General features: G+C 43.3%; 1 protein-coding gene and 1 pseudogene across 2 annotated transcripts; one reads left to right on the top strand and one right to left on the bottom strand.

Annotated features, from left to right (window-relative positions):
- The first annotated feature begins 1523 nt into the window (after positions 1–1523).
- Positions 1524–2877, top strand: LOC311136327 (potassium channel subfamily K member 13-like; annotated as a pseudogene). Its single transcript has 2 exons — positions 1524–1863; positions 2394–2877. The product of its transcript is annotated as a potassium channel subfamily K member 13-like (transcript).
- Positions 2878–9799: 6922 nt separating this feature from the next.
- LOC311136112 (protein phosphatase 1A-like) lies at positions 9800–14783 on the bottom strand (the record flags this gene model as incomplete). The annotated part of the gene is made up of 6 exons (XM_084170194.1): positions 9800–9829; positions 9946–10009; positions 10141–10255; positions 10396–10513; positions 13355–13926; positions 14387–14783. 6 exons carry the CDS (start codon positions 14781–14783, stop codon positions 9800–9802), a joined length of 1296 nt encoding a protein of 431 aa, XP_084026320.1.
- Positions 14784–18146: the final 3363 nt, after the last annotated feature.

Raw genomic sequence — 18146 nt, 5'->3', positions numbered from 1 at the left:
CTTTAGCAGTATGCTTAGGGTCATTGTCCTGCTGGAAGGTGAACCTCTGTCCCAGTTTCAAATCTCTGGAAGACTGAAACAGGTCTCCCTCAAGAATTTCCCTGTATTTAGCGCCATCCATCATTCCTTCAATTCTGACCAGTTTCCCAGTCCCTGCCGATGAAAAACGTCCCCACAGCATGATGCTGCCACCACCATGCTTCACTGTGGGGATGGTGTTCTCGGGGTGATGAGAGGTGTTGGGTTTGCGCCAGACATAGTGTTTTCCTTGATGGCCAAAAAGCTCAATTTTAGTCTCATCTGACCAGAGTACCTTCTTCCATATGTTTGGGGAGTCTCCCACATGGCTTTTGGAGAACACCAAACGTGTTTGCTTATTTTTTTCTTAAAGCAATGGCTTTTTTCTGGCCACTCTTCTGTAAAGCCCAGCTCTGTGGAGTGTACGGCTTAAAGTGGTCCTATGGACAGATACTCCAATCTCCATTGTGGAGCTTTGCAGCTCCTTCAGGGTTATCTTTGGTCTCTTTGTTGCCTCTCTGATGAATGCCCTCCTTGCCTGGTCCATGAGTTTTGGTGGGCAGCCCTCTCTTGGCAGGTTTGTTGTGGTGCCATATTCTTTCAATTTTTTTATAATGGATTTAATGGTGCTCCGTGGAAGTTTCTGATAATTTTTTTATAACCCAACCCTGATCTGTACTTCTCCACAACTTTGTCCCTAACCTGTTTGGAGAGCTCCTTGGTCTTCATTTTACATTTACGTCATTTAGCAGACGCTCTTATCCAGAGCGACTTACAGTTAGTGAATACATATTTTTTTATACTGGCCCCCCGTGGGAATCGAACCCACAACCCTGGCGTTGCAAATGCCATGCTCTATCAACTGAGCTACATCCCTGCCGGCCATTCCCTCCCCTACCCTGGACGACGCTGGGCCAATTGTTCGCCGCCCATGAGTCTCCCGGTCGCGGCCGGCTGCGACAGAGCCTGGATACGAACCAGGATCTCTAGTGGCACAGTTAGCACTGCGATGCAGTGCCTTAGACCACTGCGCCACTCAGGAGTTCATGGTGCCGCTTGCTTGGTGGTGCCCCTTGCTTAGTGGTGTTGCAGACTCTGGGGCCTTTCAGAACAGGTGTATATATACTGAGATAATGTGACAGATCATGTGACACTTAGATTGCACACAGGTTAACTTTATTTAACTAATTATGTGACTTCTGAAGGTAATTGGTTGCACCAGATCTTATTTAGGGGCTTCATAGCAAATGGGGTGAATACATATGCACGCACCACTTTTCCGTTATTATTTTTTTTGCATTTTTTGAAACAAGTACTTTATTTTCATTTCACTTCACCAATTTGGACTATTTTGTGTATGTCCATTACATGAAATCCAAATAAAAATCTATTTAAATTACAGGTTGTAATATAACAAAATATGAAAAACGCCAAGGGGGTTGAATACTTTTGCAAGGCACTGTATGTTAGTGCGGTGGTGTATCTGTGCTGGGCTAGCTGCACTCATGGCTCGTAAACGGAGTGGTGACTGCTGCCCCCGGCCGCCCCTCAATGAGGACAACGCCCGCTTCTGCCTGCTGGCAGGGCTCATCCTGCTCTACCTGCTGTGTGGGGCGGCTGTGTTCTCCACCCTGGAGCACCCCTCCGAGCTCCGCGCCCGCCTCCTCTGGGACCAGCAGCTGGACAACTTCACCCTGAGCCACCAGGTAAGCCTGGGAGCCCTGCACGCGCTTTTGCGCCAGTATGAAGAGGCCAACGGGACTGGGATCAGAGTGGACGCTCATAGGCCCCGCTGGGACTTCTCTGGAGCCTTCTACTTTGTCGGCACGGTAGTGTCCACCATCGGTGAGTTGGACAGCTGCTCTCTGTGAGGGTCAGAGTAAGGGTATTTAAGATGCAAAAGTTATTTGCTGTCATGTAGAGACACAGTATAATGTAGAGGATTTATTGAGTAGATGATGGGGATGACAAGAGGAAGCTGGGAGGGGATTAGATTGATGATCGGTGAGACTCCGAGGCACTAATTGTCAAATTAGTTGAATCTGGGCATGTGAGGTCGTTTAGCTTTTCTGGGGCTTTAGCTTTTTTTATGTGATCACTACTCGTGACTGAACATTGTTAATGTTTCCATCTCATCCCTTCTTTCTCTCAGCTCCTGTCTTCATGAGTTCATGTCAACATAATTTGGAAGTGCCCAGTACTGTGAAATGATGATCTCTTACATTCATGGTATGAAACGAAAACACTTATATCAATAGCCACTCCACATCTTTTGTCATTTCGACATCTAGTGCTAAGTAAGAACAAATGTAAAGCCACTTATTTGACAAACAATTGGCACAATGACCCTTCTCTTTTGTACAATTTCCCACCAGGCTTTGGTATGACCACCCCAGCAACCATCCCATGTAAGATATTCCTGATCTTCTATGGCTTCATTGGCTCTTCCTGGAGAGGATCATCACCATGCTAGCCTACATCATGTGCTGGTGTCACGAGCAGAGGATGAGGCGCTCGGGGGTGGGGCCTGTGTCTGGGATCGAGGAGCCCCGCAGTGAGGAGGACAGTCTGGAGGGCTGGAAGCCCTCTGTCTACTACGTGATGCTGATCCTGGGGGTGGCGTCTGTGCTGATCGCCTGCAGCGCCTCCTCTCTGTACTGCTCCATGGAGGACTGGAGCTACGTGGACTCCCTGTACTTCTGCTTTGTGGCCTTCAGCACCATCGGCTTCAGGGACCTTGTGAGCAGCCAGAGGGAGCGCTATGAGGCCCAGGACGCCTATCGCCTGAGCAACTGTCTCTTCATCCTCATGGGCGTGTGCTGCATCTACTCCATTGTTTTTGATGGTAGGCAACTCTAGTAGCCCAACATTATGAACAAATAGCCACAGTAGCCTACTTGGCCACTGTTAAAACTGTAAATTAAAGCGGGTATGACCTCACTGTAAATGCGAGCCGGAAGTTGCACAGAAGTTTGCGCTCAGCAGACCTGAAATTGCTTTGAGGGAACATTGATCACTGATCTCCTATTAAGACACTGCTTGAATATTCCCGTTTGGTTCTGTGGGGAGATGCGGTGGACAGACGCCCTTCATTTAAACAGCATCTGTCTGGAGATGGGTTTGAAATGTGATTGGCTCAAATACAGTGCTGAACGCAATCAGGCTTTGTGTGGAGTACGGAGATGTGAAGGGCCTCTTGAGAAGACCCACTGATTTATGAGAGCTTTGCAGATGTGTCCTGAGCTCCTCCACAATACAATGGATTTGTGTGGGGGGGCATCCGGGATCGGTGAACATTGAAATGTATCCATATTATGTATTTGCATCCTCGGTCACCTAATGTCTAGGGCTCTGCTAGAGAACCTGTTGAATATGTATCACAGTTTAATTGTGTTGCGTTAATTAGGGAAGACAAACCTCTTCATCTTAATCAAATATAGGCTAGCCCTGGGAAAGGTATTTATGTCAATAAACGGTATGAGAGTGTGACACTATCTCATCCACAATAGTCTGAAGTGAGTTACGTTTTGCCAATATTCTGTGTTCATTTTAACAGTACCTAACTGGTTCGGCTCCCCCATACCTATGCAAATATTTCCCTCAAGCATGACCTTGATCATCCATAGTTATCTCTTTACCATTTTCCTGTACCATATTATCCTCACCAACGTGTTTCATTAGCAGTGGTGTAAATTACTTAAGTAATACTTTAAAGTATTTTTACTTAAGTCGGTTTTTGGGGGTATCTGTACATTACTATTCATATTTTTTACAACTTCTACTTTTACTCCACTACATTCCTAAAGAACATATGTACTTTTTACTCCCATACATTTTCCCTGACACCAAAAAGTACTCGTCACATCTTTTATGCTCAGGAAGGACATGATTATGGTCCAATTCACGCACCTATCAATCCCTACTGCCTCTGATCTTGCGGACTCACTATACACAAATACTGCGTTTGTAAATTATGTCTGAGTGTTGGAGTGTGTCCCTGTCTATCCGTTTAAAAAAACATTGTGCCGTCTGGTTTGCTTAATATAAGGAATTTGATGTATAACATTTACTTTTACTTTTTACTTTTACTCAAGTATGACAATTGAGTACTTTTTCCACCACTGTACTTAAGTACATTTAATACCAGATTACTCAAATAGCATTTTACTGGGTGACTTTTACTTTTACTTGAGTCATTTTCTATTAAGGTATCTTTACTTTTACAATTGAGTACTTTTTCCACCATTGTTCATTACCAGTGGAGACCCGTCATTCAGGGTAGGTGGGGCAGAGCCTGTTTTGCTTGTTATTTTGACATTAATTCGTGTCACATATCAGTTTGCAAACAATGTAAAAACAGATTTATTTAAAGCCGCATACTAACATGGTCTCATTCTTGCTTTCTTGAGGAAGGCAGCTCCAAAATGCAGGTGTTTCAGCCTAGTTCAGTGCTTTCTGTGGTGGACGGGTAGCCAGCAGAAAATACAGAGTGTAGGCGATAGTAATCTTCTCTAGCTACGCCGTGATTGGCTCAGTGTTCTGTCACTCATGGGGACACTACGTCACCGCAGAATCTACAGGGAGAACAAGGCAGTTCAAGCCCCCTTGGGTGCTGCCATAGATTTACATTAGAAGTGCCCATCCAAGAAAGCACAAGGTCATTGGCACAGATAAAATTACGTCAAATCACGTTATATCTACCGTAGCTTCGACTGGACTAATCATGTCAACATCATACTTTCAAAATCTTAGCTATCAAGCTAGACAAGCAGTCATCATCATGAATAAAGTTGACAATCTATTGGCAAATCCTTGTCATATGAAGAGAAATTATAGATAAAATGTATCGGTGCTCATTGGCCATTGGACATAAACATTACACAACAGGTCGGAAATCGCAAATTCAACAATGAGTGGTTTGGAAGGAATCAGTGGCTGCAAGCGTTGCAAAGCAATCACTATTTTGCTTCCCCTGCCTGCTATTCGGTGGAGAGGGTGTGTGGTCCAAGTCTGGGTTTAAGGATTTAAAACATCTGTCTGAACGGGTCTCTTTTCCAAGTTTAAAAGGATAAACATTCACACGCAACACCATGGGCCAGAAAAGGTTGAATACATTGGCCATGCTGTCAATCCAGCATGACGTCTGCCGCATTCAAAACAATTGGAAACTCGGAACTGAGAAATCTCAGACTTCGGTGCTTTCAAGACAACTGGGAACTCTGAAAAAACAAGGTCGAATCATGACGTCAGTGGTCTTCAGGTCGGAGCTCTAGAAAGAGGCCCGTGTTCCCGACTTGGAATTCCGAGTTCGATGACCGTTCAAAACGTATTTTCCCAGTCTGAGCTCTTTTTTTTTTCGAGTTCCCAGTTGTCTTGAACTCACTGAAGTCTGAGATTTCCCAGTTCAGAGAATGTCAGACTTTGATGATAAAGTTTGACGACAAAATTTGCCCACAAGAAGGACAGCCGCGCCACCTTCCTGTTCAAGTGAGCACAGCACAACAATGGTGTCCACATTTTTTTTGTATGCTGCTGCATAAATGATGTAATATGGCAGGGAGATATGTATACTGTAGCTAAGAAAGTAATTTTAAGTGTATGTTGTGCAGTAAGCGGTTAGTAGCCCATGTGCCTACTGTCTGACTTGGTGGTGCACATGTAGCCTATAGCTAGGAGCGCAATTTTGGTTTTAGAAGTGGGGGGATATAATAATAATAATTTATTTTTTATCCAGTCGGATAAACACTCCAAACAGCCTACCCGACTGCTCGGAGGTGTCCGCATGGTCCTAAAGCACACAGTTGCCTCGTTTTGTATCACATTCCAATTATAAAACTGTCATCATTGAATATTGTAAGAGCTTTCTTTGTCTGCTTATATGCCCCCTTTATTTATGCTACGGTTCTGACTTGGTGTACACAGAGAATACTGTAAGTTCTGTTCTGAATTCTGTCACTGTACATTTCATAAGTGCTGAACAAATAGTTATATTGACTACGTCCATCTTAGCTCGCTCATTAATGTCTTATCGAAATGACGGATTGCCTCTGATATGCTCATCGTTCACTTATGCCATGGTTTGTACATCTCAATTGTTATATTGCTTATATAGGTCAGTATCTTATTCAATATTTTAGGCAATGTTGGAATTATTTAATTGTTTTGCTTACTTTGTGTATTACAATTAGCTCATGTGCTTTTCTTGACAAGGAGGAGATACTATATAATGTTGTTGGGTCTGTAACCATGTTTGCCAGTGACAGTCTCTCCCCATTCAAATATTTGTTTTAAACAAAAAGTTCAGTAATAGACACATGTAATTCCAGTTGATATTGCGAGGGTTGTTTTGTTTGCGCAATGCGCTATCTTTGCGTCGGTATATTGTATATAAAAGTGGATCCTCATGATTGTATTTTCCTTCCTTTGTAGACCACATAGGCCTAATGAAATACTTAAAATGGTAGTCTAACCAAGTCTCTCTCTCTCTCTGTGTGGTGACTTAAAGAAGAGTAAAGTTAAGGCCTCAAATTCTTGCTGAATTTATCTGAATTAACATCTATCTGAATTTCTGTCTGTGTCCATTTTGAAAGTGCTGAACGAATAGGCCTACCTCGTCGCAGCTCGTTTGCTTGCACTTGCTTATACTTAGAGCTAAGTGTTAATGATATAAGAATAAACATTGTGAATTTACTGAACATAAATGTAATAATGTTTGTGTATGGTTCAAAAGTCAAAACTCATACAAAAAAAGATTGCAGTTTTGAAACTGCAGTAAAAGTGCAGTCAACTGTGGTATTTTGGACGCAGTAATTGCAGAATAACTGTAGTAAAAAAAACTGTTATTTTGGACACAGTATTAGCAGCATACAGCAGTTATACTGCACTCTGACTGCAATCTTTTTTCATAAGGGTTAGTTTTTTATCGAATTACACAAATCCACAAGGAGTAAGTAGTAACTACATTTGTGGTCAGCTATGGTTTTTTTAAAGCAGTAAATGAGGCTGAATGAACTGTTTTGCTGCCAGACAAGGCCCCGCTGATAGCCAGGTGTGGCGGTGGTAAGGATTCACTCCATGGTGCTGAAAGGAAAGCTCTGCTGTTGGGACAGCTTTATGTAGCCCCTGACAGTTTATGGACACCGTTTGTCACCGTTATAGTGCAATAATGTATTGTTTAGTGTTGTGAAGTGGCTTTGCTGCAATGCATTAAAAAAAATAATGTTGAGTTTGCCCCACCAAGATTTACATGCTAAAATTGCCACTGTTCATTACACATTTTTCAAAAAGAAAATTCAAAAAGAAAGTGTGCTGAACATAGAGACAACTCATCCTAGTGGACATGAATGAAATTAAGTCTCTTCGTTGTCTGTGATTTACCGTCCTTCAGTAATCATTTATTACACTAAAACATTTAATGGTCTTGCATATCAGTTAATCACATTAACTATAACAATATTTTTCATAATAAATACGTAGTTGAGTATCCGCTTGATGGAGATGTAACTGGATGTTGTAGTGCTCTCTGGTAAATCCTAAACAAGTTCTTAGTCAAATAATCTTTATTCAGGCTGAAAACAGTCATAACATGTAATGTCTAAACAGTATGTAAGTAAAGCACATACTCATTTAAATCACATTTGATAATACATGAATCTACTGACCATTCTTGGGTTTGTCTTGGTCATATGTCATATCACTGTAACATGTTAAATCTACTGTCATTAAGGTCAGTAAGGCAACACAGTACAGGTCATGCAAACCAGACCAAACACAGGACTGATAGAGAGAGAGGTGATGACTCTTAAAACTAAACATCAACCTGAAATCCATACCCATAGAAGTTTAAATAAATGTTTTTTGAATTTTACATTGTTATCCATATTATTGGATGAATACAGTGGGGAAAAAAAGTATTTAGTCAGCCACCAATTGTGCAAGTTCTCCCACTTAAAAAGATGAGAGAGGCCTGTAATTTTCATCATAGGTACACGTCAACTATGACAGACAAACTGAGGAAAGAAAATCCAGAAAATCACATTGTAGGATTTTTAATGAATTTATTTGCAAATTATGGTGGAAAATAAGTATTTGGTCACCTACAAACAAGCAAGATTTCTGGCTCTCACAGACCTGTAACTTCTTCTTTAATAGGCTCCTCTGTCCTCCACTCGTTACCTGTATTAATGGCACCTGTTTGAACTTGTTATCAGTATAAAAGACACCTGTCCACAACCTCAAACAGTCACACTCCAAACTCCACTATGGCCAAGACCAAAGAGCTGTCAAAGGACACCAGAAACAAAATTGTAGACCTGCACCAGGCTGGGAAGACTGAATCTGCAATAGGTAAGCAGCTTGGTTTGAAGAAATCAACTGTGGGAGCAATTATTAGGAAATGGAAGACATACAAGACCACTGATAATCTCCCTCGATCTGGGGCTCCACGCAAGATCTCACCCCGTGGGGTCAAAATGATCACAAGAACGGTGAGCAAAAATCCCAGAACCACACGGGGGGACCTAGTGAATGACCTGCAGAGAGCTGGGACCAAAGTAACAAAGCCTACCATCAGTAACACACTACGCCGCCAGGGACTCAAATCCTGCAGTGCCAGACGTGTCCCCCTGCTGAAGCCAGTACATGTCCAGGCCCGTCTGAAGTTTGCTAGAGTGCATTTGGATGATCCAGAAGAGGATTGGGAGAATGTCATATGGTCAGATGAAACCAAAATATAACTTTTTGGTAAAAACTCAACTCGTCGTGTTTGGAGGACAAAAAATGCTGAGTTGCATCCAAAGAACACCATACCTACTGTGAAGCATGGGTGTGGAAACATCATGCTTTGGGGCTGTTTTTCTGCAAAGGGACCAGGACGACTGATCCGTGTAAAGGAAAGAATGGGGCCATGTATCGTGAGATTTTGAGTGAAAACCTCCTTCCATCAGCAAGGGCATTGAAGATGAAACGTGGCTGGGTCTTTCAGCATGACAATGATCCCAAACACACCGCCCGGGCAACGAAGGAGTGGCTTCGTAAGAAGCATTTCAAGGTCCTGGAGTGGCCTAGCCAGTCTCCAGATCTCAACCCCATAGAAAATCTTTGGAGGGAGTTGAAAGTCTGTGTTGCCCAGCGACAGCCCCAAAACATCACTGCTCTAGAGGAGATCTGCATGGAGGAATGGGCCAAAATACCAGCAACAGTGTGTGAAAACCTTGTGAAGACTTACAGAAAACGTTTGACCTGTGTCATTGCCAACAAAGGGTATATAACAAAGTATTGAGAAACTTTTGTTATTGACCAAATACTTATTTTCCACCATAATTTACAAATAAATTCATAAAAAATCCTACAATGTGATTTTCTGGATTTTTTTTCCTCATTTTGTCTGTCATAGTTGACGTGTACCTATGATGAAAATTACAGGCCTCTTTCATCTTTTTAAGTGGGAGAACTTGCACAATTGGTGGCTGACTAAATACTTTTTTTCCCCCACTGTATATATCAGATTGTTTGTCAACTACTGGATCATATTGCTGAGCCAGAATCACTGAGTTTGAAAGCACCATGTCCTATAAAATAAAATGTTCCCCATATTGTATAAATATAACATCTATAGTTTTAGCTTTCACAAATTGCATTGCACTTCTTACATCAGGATTTTGCTTGGCGGGAGGGATGAGAGACAGAATTCCTTTTGTGATTGGTTGAATTGCCACATAATGAAAACAGTTTTTATTTTGGCATTGGTTCTCTTCCAGAGACGTTTCCCAAACGACAGAGCCTAGACAAGCTTCTCAGAACCACCAAGCCCCTGGAGAAAAATGTGGACTGCTGTGAGGTGATTGTGCATCAATTCTGACAAACTCAGAGATTATATAGTATTGGTATCGTAACTGAGACAGTTTGATATAAATACAAAACACTTACATTAGGTGTAGTAGGATTGTGTTCCTCTTTCTTTTCGTAATAGGCGGAGATGATACAGTTCCTTCTGCAACACACAGGAAACAGGTTTGAGGACAAGCAGTGTTTCTCTACTCAGATAATCCTTACTGCACTTTGTTATTTAGTACCTCTTGTACTGTAATGAACTTTTTGCACCATGCATTCATATGAACTTACTTGCTCTGCAGACCACCTCCAGGTGGTAAGCCTGGGACGTCAGTGTTTGCCAGAACAGTGAGGACAGACAGCAGGTCAGGCTCCTCCCCCTGGATACTCAGCTCCTCATAAATCTCTATCGAAGGAAGAACAATGATTAAAATGCCCTGTCTCAGTGCCAATTAACTATAGTAGTGTAAATCCTGTTGTAAACTCATGGATAAACTGAAGTGGGTGAATATAAGTATGCACACAATGACCCCCACATCACCGCACCTGCCACTTTGGACTCCAGCAGGTCTTCGAGCTCTGCCTCCTGGTGTAGTGCTTCTGCTGAGAGCTGGGGGGCACCAGGGAAGCAGACCAAGATGATGCTGATATTGTCCAGACTGCCCTGCAGAGGAGAACAAGCCAACCAAGGTGAGTAGCTACAGCCACAGTGCACAGAGATGACCTCATGTTAGGGTACAGTACAGACCTGACATAAGTACATCTTACGTTTGTAAACAGGGTTGACTGTTATTAGTGAATCTTAGTGATGTATGCTGACCTCTGAACAGGGTGTGAGATAGGAGAATCCTTCCCCCCGTTATGATAATGGTGAAAATCGCCTGTGCTGTAGATGTTGTTGTTGGTCGAGTGCCAAATCAGGTGAGTGCCAAACAAGTCTTACTAGAAAGCTACTAGCAGGATTACAACAGCCGCCTGCTCTGAGGTCAGGTGCTAAGTAGTGACCTTTGACCTCCAATTACGACCACTTCTCTTCTGTGTTCGTCTGATCCTTACAAAATAAGACCCCCTTTGTCCTAGAAGTCACCCATTCTCGACTGATAGTAGGTGTGTTAGGCTTGCTTGTTAGCCACGGGTAGCTGTTTTCAGTGACTGATGTTAGCTGTTGGTGACTGTGTCTGTCTGTAAGATGTGAGCAAGCAGCAGTGGCTTCCCTGACGTGACCTGGGTGGGCCAATAAAAGCAGGGTCTGATGTACCAATGCTGTAGGCAACCTTAGCCTTTGTTTAACACTGGCTGTCCATACAGCAAAGCTAAAGCACTTTGTCTCCCTTCAGGAACATTAATAGCCTACTTCCTCCTTTATGCACAACTGAACTGACTCTTGAATTGACTACGAAGGTGAAGTGTGGTGAAGTGTGTGAGAGGGTTAGAAACTGTGACATTTTCAGGTCGTTGGGCAGCATCTCTAAGCTAGAACATTGTTATACAACCACAAGCCAGCCCAGCTCATTTAGCCTGTGTACACACAGAGTATGTGTTTAATGGGTGTGTGCTGGTGTGTATGTGTTTGTAAAGGTCTTGTGGCACCACACATTCAAGTCCCAGTGGTCTGTCTGTCTAAACCTGGGGAAGGTCAGAAGGTACTCTTTGAATGCTGGTATATACTCAATAATCTTTTTCACAGGATTATGATTATGTAATAGAAAATAAAATAATCACATATTGTTTAACTAACAGCATGTCCGTGTGGCTCATGATTAACCAGATCAGAAAATGTTGCATCCACATTTTGACAGCGAAATTAGACACTTATGCTTCAACATGTACAGTGGGGAGAACAAGTATTTGATACACTGCCGATTTTGCAGGTTTTCCTACTTACAAAGCATGTAGAGGTCTGTAATTTTTATCATAGGTACACTTCAACTGTGAGAGACTGAATCTAAAATCCAGAAAATCACATTGTATGATTTTTAAGTAATTCATTTGCATTTTATTGCATGACATAAGTATTTGATACATCAGAAAAGCAGAACTTAATATTTGGTACAGAAACCTTTTTTTGCAATTACAGAGATCATATGTTTCCTGTAGGTCTTGACCAGGTTTGCACACACTGCAGCAGGGATTTTGGCCCACTCCTCCATACAGACCTTCTCCAGATCCTTCAGGTTTCGGGGCTGTCGCTGGGCAATACGGACTTTCAGCTCCCTCCAAAGATTTTCTATTGGGTTCAGGTCTGGAGACTGGCTAGGCCACTCCAGGACCTTGAGATGCTTCTTACGGAGCCACTCCTTAGTTGCCCTGGCTGTGTGTTTCGGGTTGTTGTCATGCTGGAAGACCCAGCCACGACCCATCTTCAATGCTCTTACTGAGGGAAGGAGGTTGTTGGCCAAGATACATGGCCCCATCCATCCTCCCCTCAATACGGTGCAGTCGTCCTGTCCCCTTTGCAGAAAATAATTCCCAAAAAATGATGTTTCCACCTCCATGCTTCACGGTTGGGATGGTGTTCTTGAGGTTGTACTCATCCTTCTTCTTCCTCCAAACACGGCGAGTGGAGTTTTGACCAAAAAGCTCTATTTTTGTCTCATCAGACCACATGACCTTCTCCCATTCCTCCTCTGGATCATCCAGATGGTCATTGGCAAACTTTAGACGGGCCTGGACATGCGCTGGCTTGAGCAGGGGGACCTTGCATGCGCTGCAGGATTTTAATCCATGACGGCGTAGTGTGTTACTAATGGTTTTCTTTGAGACTGTGGTCCCAGCTCTCTTCAGGTCATTGACCAGGTCCTGCCGTGTAGTTCTGGGCTGATCCCTCACCTTCCTCATGATCATTGATGCCCCACGAGGTGAGATCTTGCATGGAGCCCCAGACCGAGGGTGATTGACCGTCATCTTGAACTTCTTCCATTTTCTAATCATTGCACCAACAGTTGTTGCCTTCTCATCAAGCTGCTTGCCTATTGTCCTGTAGCCCATCCCAGCCTTGTGCAGGTCTACAATTTTATCCCTGATGTCCTTACACAGCTCTCTGGTCTTGGCCATTGTGGAGAGGTTGGAGTCTGTTTGATTGAGTGTGTGGACAGGTGTCTTTTATACAGGTAACGAGTTCAAACAGGTGCAGTTAATACAGGTAATGAGTGGAGAACAGGAGGGCTTCTTAAAGAAAAACTAACAGGTCTGTGAGAGCCGGAATTCTTAATGGTTGGTAGGTGATCAAATACTTATGTCATGCAATAAAATGCAAATTAATTACTTAAAAATCATACAATGTGATTTTATGGATTTTTGTTTTAGATTCCGTCTCTCACAGTTGAAGTGTACCTATGATAAAAATTACAGACCTCTACATGCTTTGTAAGTAGGAAAACCTGCAAAATCGGCAGTGTATCAAATACTTGTTCTCCCCACTGTACATGTAGGGATTATTTATAAAGGTCACTGATGTGGTCCACATGCACTGATCTACAGGTGACCTATGACCATGGGTACTGACCTTGTAGAGGCAGAGGTCAATGACCTGGGAGCAGACATCTCCAAGGTCAGTGCAGACGTGCAGCCGACTGTGGATGAAGGCGCATAGCTCCTCGTTGGAGACCGTGTCCCACACCCCGTCACAGGCCAGCACCAGGAACTCATCCCCGGGTGACCGCTCCATCACATACACCTCTGGCTCCGGAGACACCATCTGCTGGGTGGGCGGCCGGTTCTCTGTCCCCTTGTAGCTGAAGTCCCCCAGGGCGCGGGACACGGCCAAGGAGCCGTTGATGCGCTGCAGGGACACGGAGCCGCCGGCGCTCTCAATGCGCTCCCTCTCCAGAGGGTTGTAGGGCTTGTGGTCCTCAGTGGAGAAGCACACCTGCCCTGCCTGGCACAGCATGGCACGCGAGTCTCCACAGTTGGCGAAGTAGATGTATCGTGGTGAGATGAGAGTGGAGGTCACGGTGGTGCCACCCCGCTCCCAGCCCTCGCGGCGGGCTGCAGTCAGCAGGTGTTTGTCCGTGTGTAGGAAGCCATCTGTGAAGCTCCCTCTCACCCGATCAGGGTGGTCCTCTGGCCCAATCCCTCCTACAGAACACACAGGCACTACAGTAAGTACACCCATGCAGTAAGTATAAATAGGCAGTAAGTACACAAGCAGTAAGTATACACAGGAATTTAGTTCACAGTGCACACAGGCAGTACAATTTTAAATGGTGTTATTTGTTTTGCTACATAATTGATATAACCACATCAACACTGGCAAGATAAAATAGCAATCACCAGTAATATTCTTCTAAACTTTAGTGATCATTTATAGTTATTACCAGGTATAAACCTCTCTCTAACATACACTATTCAATACATCTTTGAGGAGTCACATGCTTTACTCCTATGAGCATAATGTTGCATATAAATATCTGCTCTCAAATTAGTCATCAATGTATCAAGATCTGTTCACGCATCTATTTTGTATCAAACATATTTTTAAACTAAGTTATGAAACAGGCTGGTAAGTAACATGATAAGTCTGTCAAGCTTTCTTCACCTGTAGCTAGGACCTGATCCAGCAGGTGTTGCGAGACGTACTGTGCCACTTGGTTTCCCGCGTGCCCGTCAAACACAGCAAAGAAGCTCCAGTCTGCCAGCCCTGCGCCCAGCTGAGGCACACAGTTGTGGTAGTCCTCCATGTTTGCCCTCCAGCCCTGCATGCTGCACAGGGCGTAGGTCAGGCCCCAGCGGGAGTAACCCTCCTCAGTTAGCTTGTCCAGGACAGGATGGTCCAGGTAGGGGCTGGGGATCACCTCCTCCCTTTCCCCGTCTGTGTGCTCTGCCCCTCCACGCCCCCCTCCTTTAAAGAAAGAGCTGACCCTCTTCTCTGTCTCCTTCACCAGCCGCCGGACAAATGCAGGCATCTCCACGCTCCCCTTCCGTGCAGTCGTCATGACTACAGCAGCTGACAGTGTGGCACTGGGTGTCTTCTCTCCCTCTCCTCCCCCACTGTGCTCAGTGGCTGTGGGCCTGTGGGCTAGTGGGCCGTTGGCAAGGCCTGTGCCCTGCCGTGTGTTGCCTGTGTAGACCCGTTGCACCAGGCCTCTCAGAGCATGGCTGCCCAGGTTGATGCTTTTGGCCTGACTGATGGATTTTCTCTGTGCTGCTGCTTCTGGCTGCTCACCCCCCCCTCTCTGCCCATGTCCTTCCTTTCTGTCCTCTCTTCTCTCTTCCTGTTCTCTATGGAAATCTCACTGATCTACACTCTCTCACATTTTTATACCTTCTCTGTCTTTGTTAGCTCTGCCTCTCCTCTGTAGTCCTTTGATTTCACCTTCTCTATCTCTTTTTCATAGCTCTTCCCTCTTTCTCCAGCGTTCCGCTAACTTTGTTATTTTTCCTGCCTCCTCTGTGATTGCTTGGCTATTTATGTTCACCAATCCCAGAGCAGCATAGCTCACCCATGTCATGCATGCACTGTCACTCTCCCTTCCTCCCTGTCTTCCTATCTGTGCCTCTGTTTGTCATCCCTTCCCTTCCAGCTCTCTGCTAATCTCGACCTTTAATGAGTCTGGATTATCAAGCTTCTACGCCTGCGGATTAGAGGAGTGTCAGCCTTTTGTAACAGCAGCACAGACTACTGCACGTGAGAGGGTGGAACTGGGAGAGAGAGAGGGAGGGACTGGGAGTAAGGGAATGAAGGAGGGAGGGAGAGAGAGAGAGAGAGAGAGAGAGAGAGAGAGACAGGAAGAGAGAGCGAGAGAAGGCTAATTTACATTATGCATTGATGCTCCCATTGAAACCCATTATGAGCCATGTGGTGGTTCATTTGTAGTGTTTTACTTTGCCTTAAACTGAATCTGTGAATGACGCACAGCTCTGGCCTTGGCCAGTATTCATTTAGAACTTGCCTGATACTATTCATACTCATAATTCATATGCAAATAAATACCGAACCCTGGTATAGACTAGATTTGATTGATTAGTTACAGTGATTTTAGATTAGTCTGTACTAAGCAATAATTAGGGGGAGGACTTTTAAGCTGGTGATATAAACCCTTCTCTTTCTTCTCACTCCTCCTAACTTTGACCTAAATCTACAGCAAGTTATCACAACAAAACATTTTTATTTGTGATTTGTGAGATTCACAGTGCCTTGCAAAAGTATTCAGACCCCTCTACACACAAAATACTCTGTAATGTCAAAGTGGAAGAAAAATTATATATTTTTTAAAGATGAATTTAAAAAATATAACTCTAATATAAGTATTCATCTCACTGGGTCAATACATGTTAGAAACACCTTTGGCATTGATTACAGCTGTGATTCTTCTTGGGTAAGTCTATAAGAGCTTTGCACACCTGCGCAATATTTGCCCATTATTATTTTCAAAATTCTTCAAGCCCTGTCAAGATGTTGGGGATCATGGCTAGACAGCAATTTTCAAGTCTTGCCATAGATTTTCAAGCATATTTAAGTCAAATCTGTAACTTGGTCACCATGGAACAAAAAAAATGGTTTATAAACTCCACTATTATGTCGTCCTGTCTGAGCTGACAAGGTAAAGATAAAACTTCATGCATTGGGACCAGCTCCTTCACAACATGGCTCAATTATTATACTAATGGCCACTCAGGAACATTCACTGTCTTCCTGGTAAGCAACTCCAGTATAGATTTGGCCTTGTGTTGTAGGTTATTGTCCTGCTAAAAGGTGAATTCCTCTCCCAGTGTCTGGTGTAAAGCAGACTGAAGCAGGTTTTCCTCTAGGATTTTGCCTGTGCTTAGCTCCATCCCGTTTATTTTTATCCTGAAAAACTCCCCAGTATTTGCCAATGTCAAGCATACACATACCATGATGCAGCCACCACCATGCTGAAGAAATAAGGAGGCAGTTACTCAGTCATGTGTTGTGTTGGATTTTCCCCAAACATAAGGCTTTGCATTTAGGCCAAAAAGTGTGTTCCTTTGCTGTAATTTTTTTTTGCAGTATTACTTTAGTATGCATGTTTTGGAATATTTTTATTCGGTATATTTGTATTCTTCTTTTCACTCTGTCATTTAGGTCATTATTGTGGAGTCACTACAATGTTGTTGATCCAAACTCAATGTTCTCCCATCACAGCCATTGAACTCTGTAGCTGTTTTAAAATCACCAATGACCTCATGGTAACATCCCTGAGCAGTTTCATTCCTGTCCTGCAGCTCAGTTCAGAAGGCCAACTGTATCTTTGATGTCTGGGTGGTTTAATACATAATCCACAGCATAATTATTAACTTGACCATGCTTAAATAGATTTTTAATGTCTGATTTGTTGTTGTTACCCATCCTCCAATCACTGCCCTTCTTTATGAGGCTTTCAAAAAGCCTTTGTAGTTGAATCTGTGCTTGAAATTCAATACTTGACTGAGGGACCTTACAGATGTTGTATGCATGGGGGACAGAAGAAGGGTTAGTCATTCAAAAATCATGTCACCCTCTATTATTTCACACAGAGTGAGTCCATGTAGCTCAGTTGGTAGAGCATGGCGCTTGCAACGCCAGGGTTGTGGGTTTGATTCCCACGGGGGGCAGTATGAAAATGTATGCACTCACTAACTGTAAGTCGCTCTGGATAAGAGCGTCTGCTAAATGACTAAAATGTAAATGTAACTTATTATGTGATTTGTTAAGCCACATTTTATTCCTGAACTAATTTAGGCTTGCCTAAACAAAAGTGCTGAATACTTATGCAACTACTATATTTTAGTTCTGAATGTTTTATTTATCAAAAAATAAATACAAAATAACACAATAAAATGTGAAGAAATGCAAGGGGTCTGAATACTTTTGCAAGGCTGTATGTGCAAACACATGATGTTATAGCATTTATGATTTCATTTGTAATTTTGTAATAGAAAAATACACAGTAGTGATGAAGGGGAATCTTATTTTGTGTCTTCATGAGAGTGCTTTTGTGTATGAATGTAACATAAGGGCTTTGTATTATCTGGGTTATGTATTCTTAAAATCCTAAAATCAATCAACCTGTAACTCCTATACATAAATACTGACCTCTGGTGTGATCTAATAGAGCGATAGGCCTACTTTGAAAACCTGTTCCTCTGATTGGCTGAGGGGTCTTGTTTTGTATAACAGACAGGCCAAGGAACCAAGGGTCTCTCTGGAGACCAAGGAACTGTCTGCACTTAAAAACATGCTGACGTCTCAGGTTCCCCACGTTACGCGAATGTGCGAGTGTGTGTCTGTGTGCCCTCAAAGAGTGGGTATCCAATTGGCAGGATAAAATTAGGCCAGCAAGGCCCTATACTGCTGA

Source organism: Coregonus lavaretus (assembly GCF_964263955.1).
Source record: "Coregonus lavaretus genome assembly, chromosome: 10".
NCBI lineage: Eukaryota > Metazoa > Chordata > Actinopteri > Salmoniformes > Salmonidae > Coregonus > Coregonus lavaretus.
Note: the sequence above shows the minus strand (reverse complement) of the source record. Positions and strands in the feature narration are given on the sequence as shown.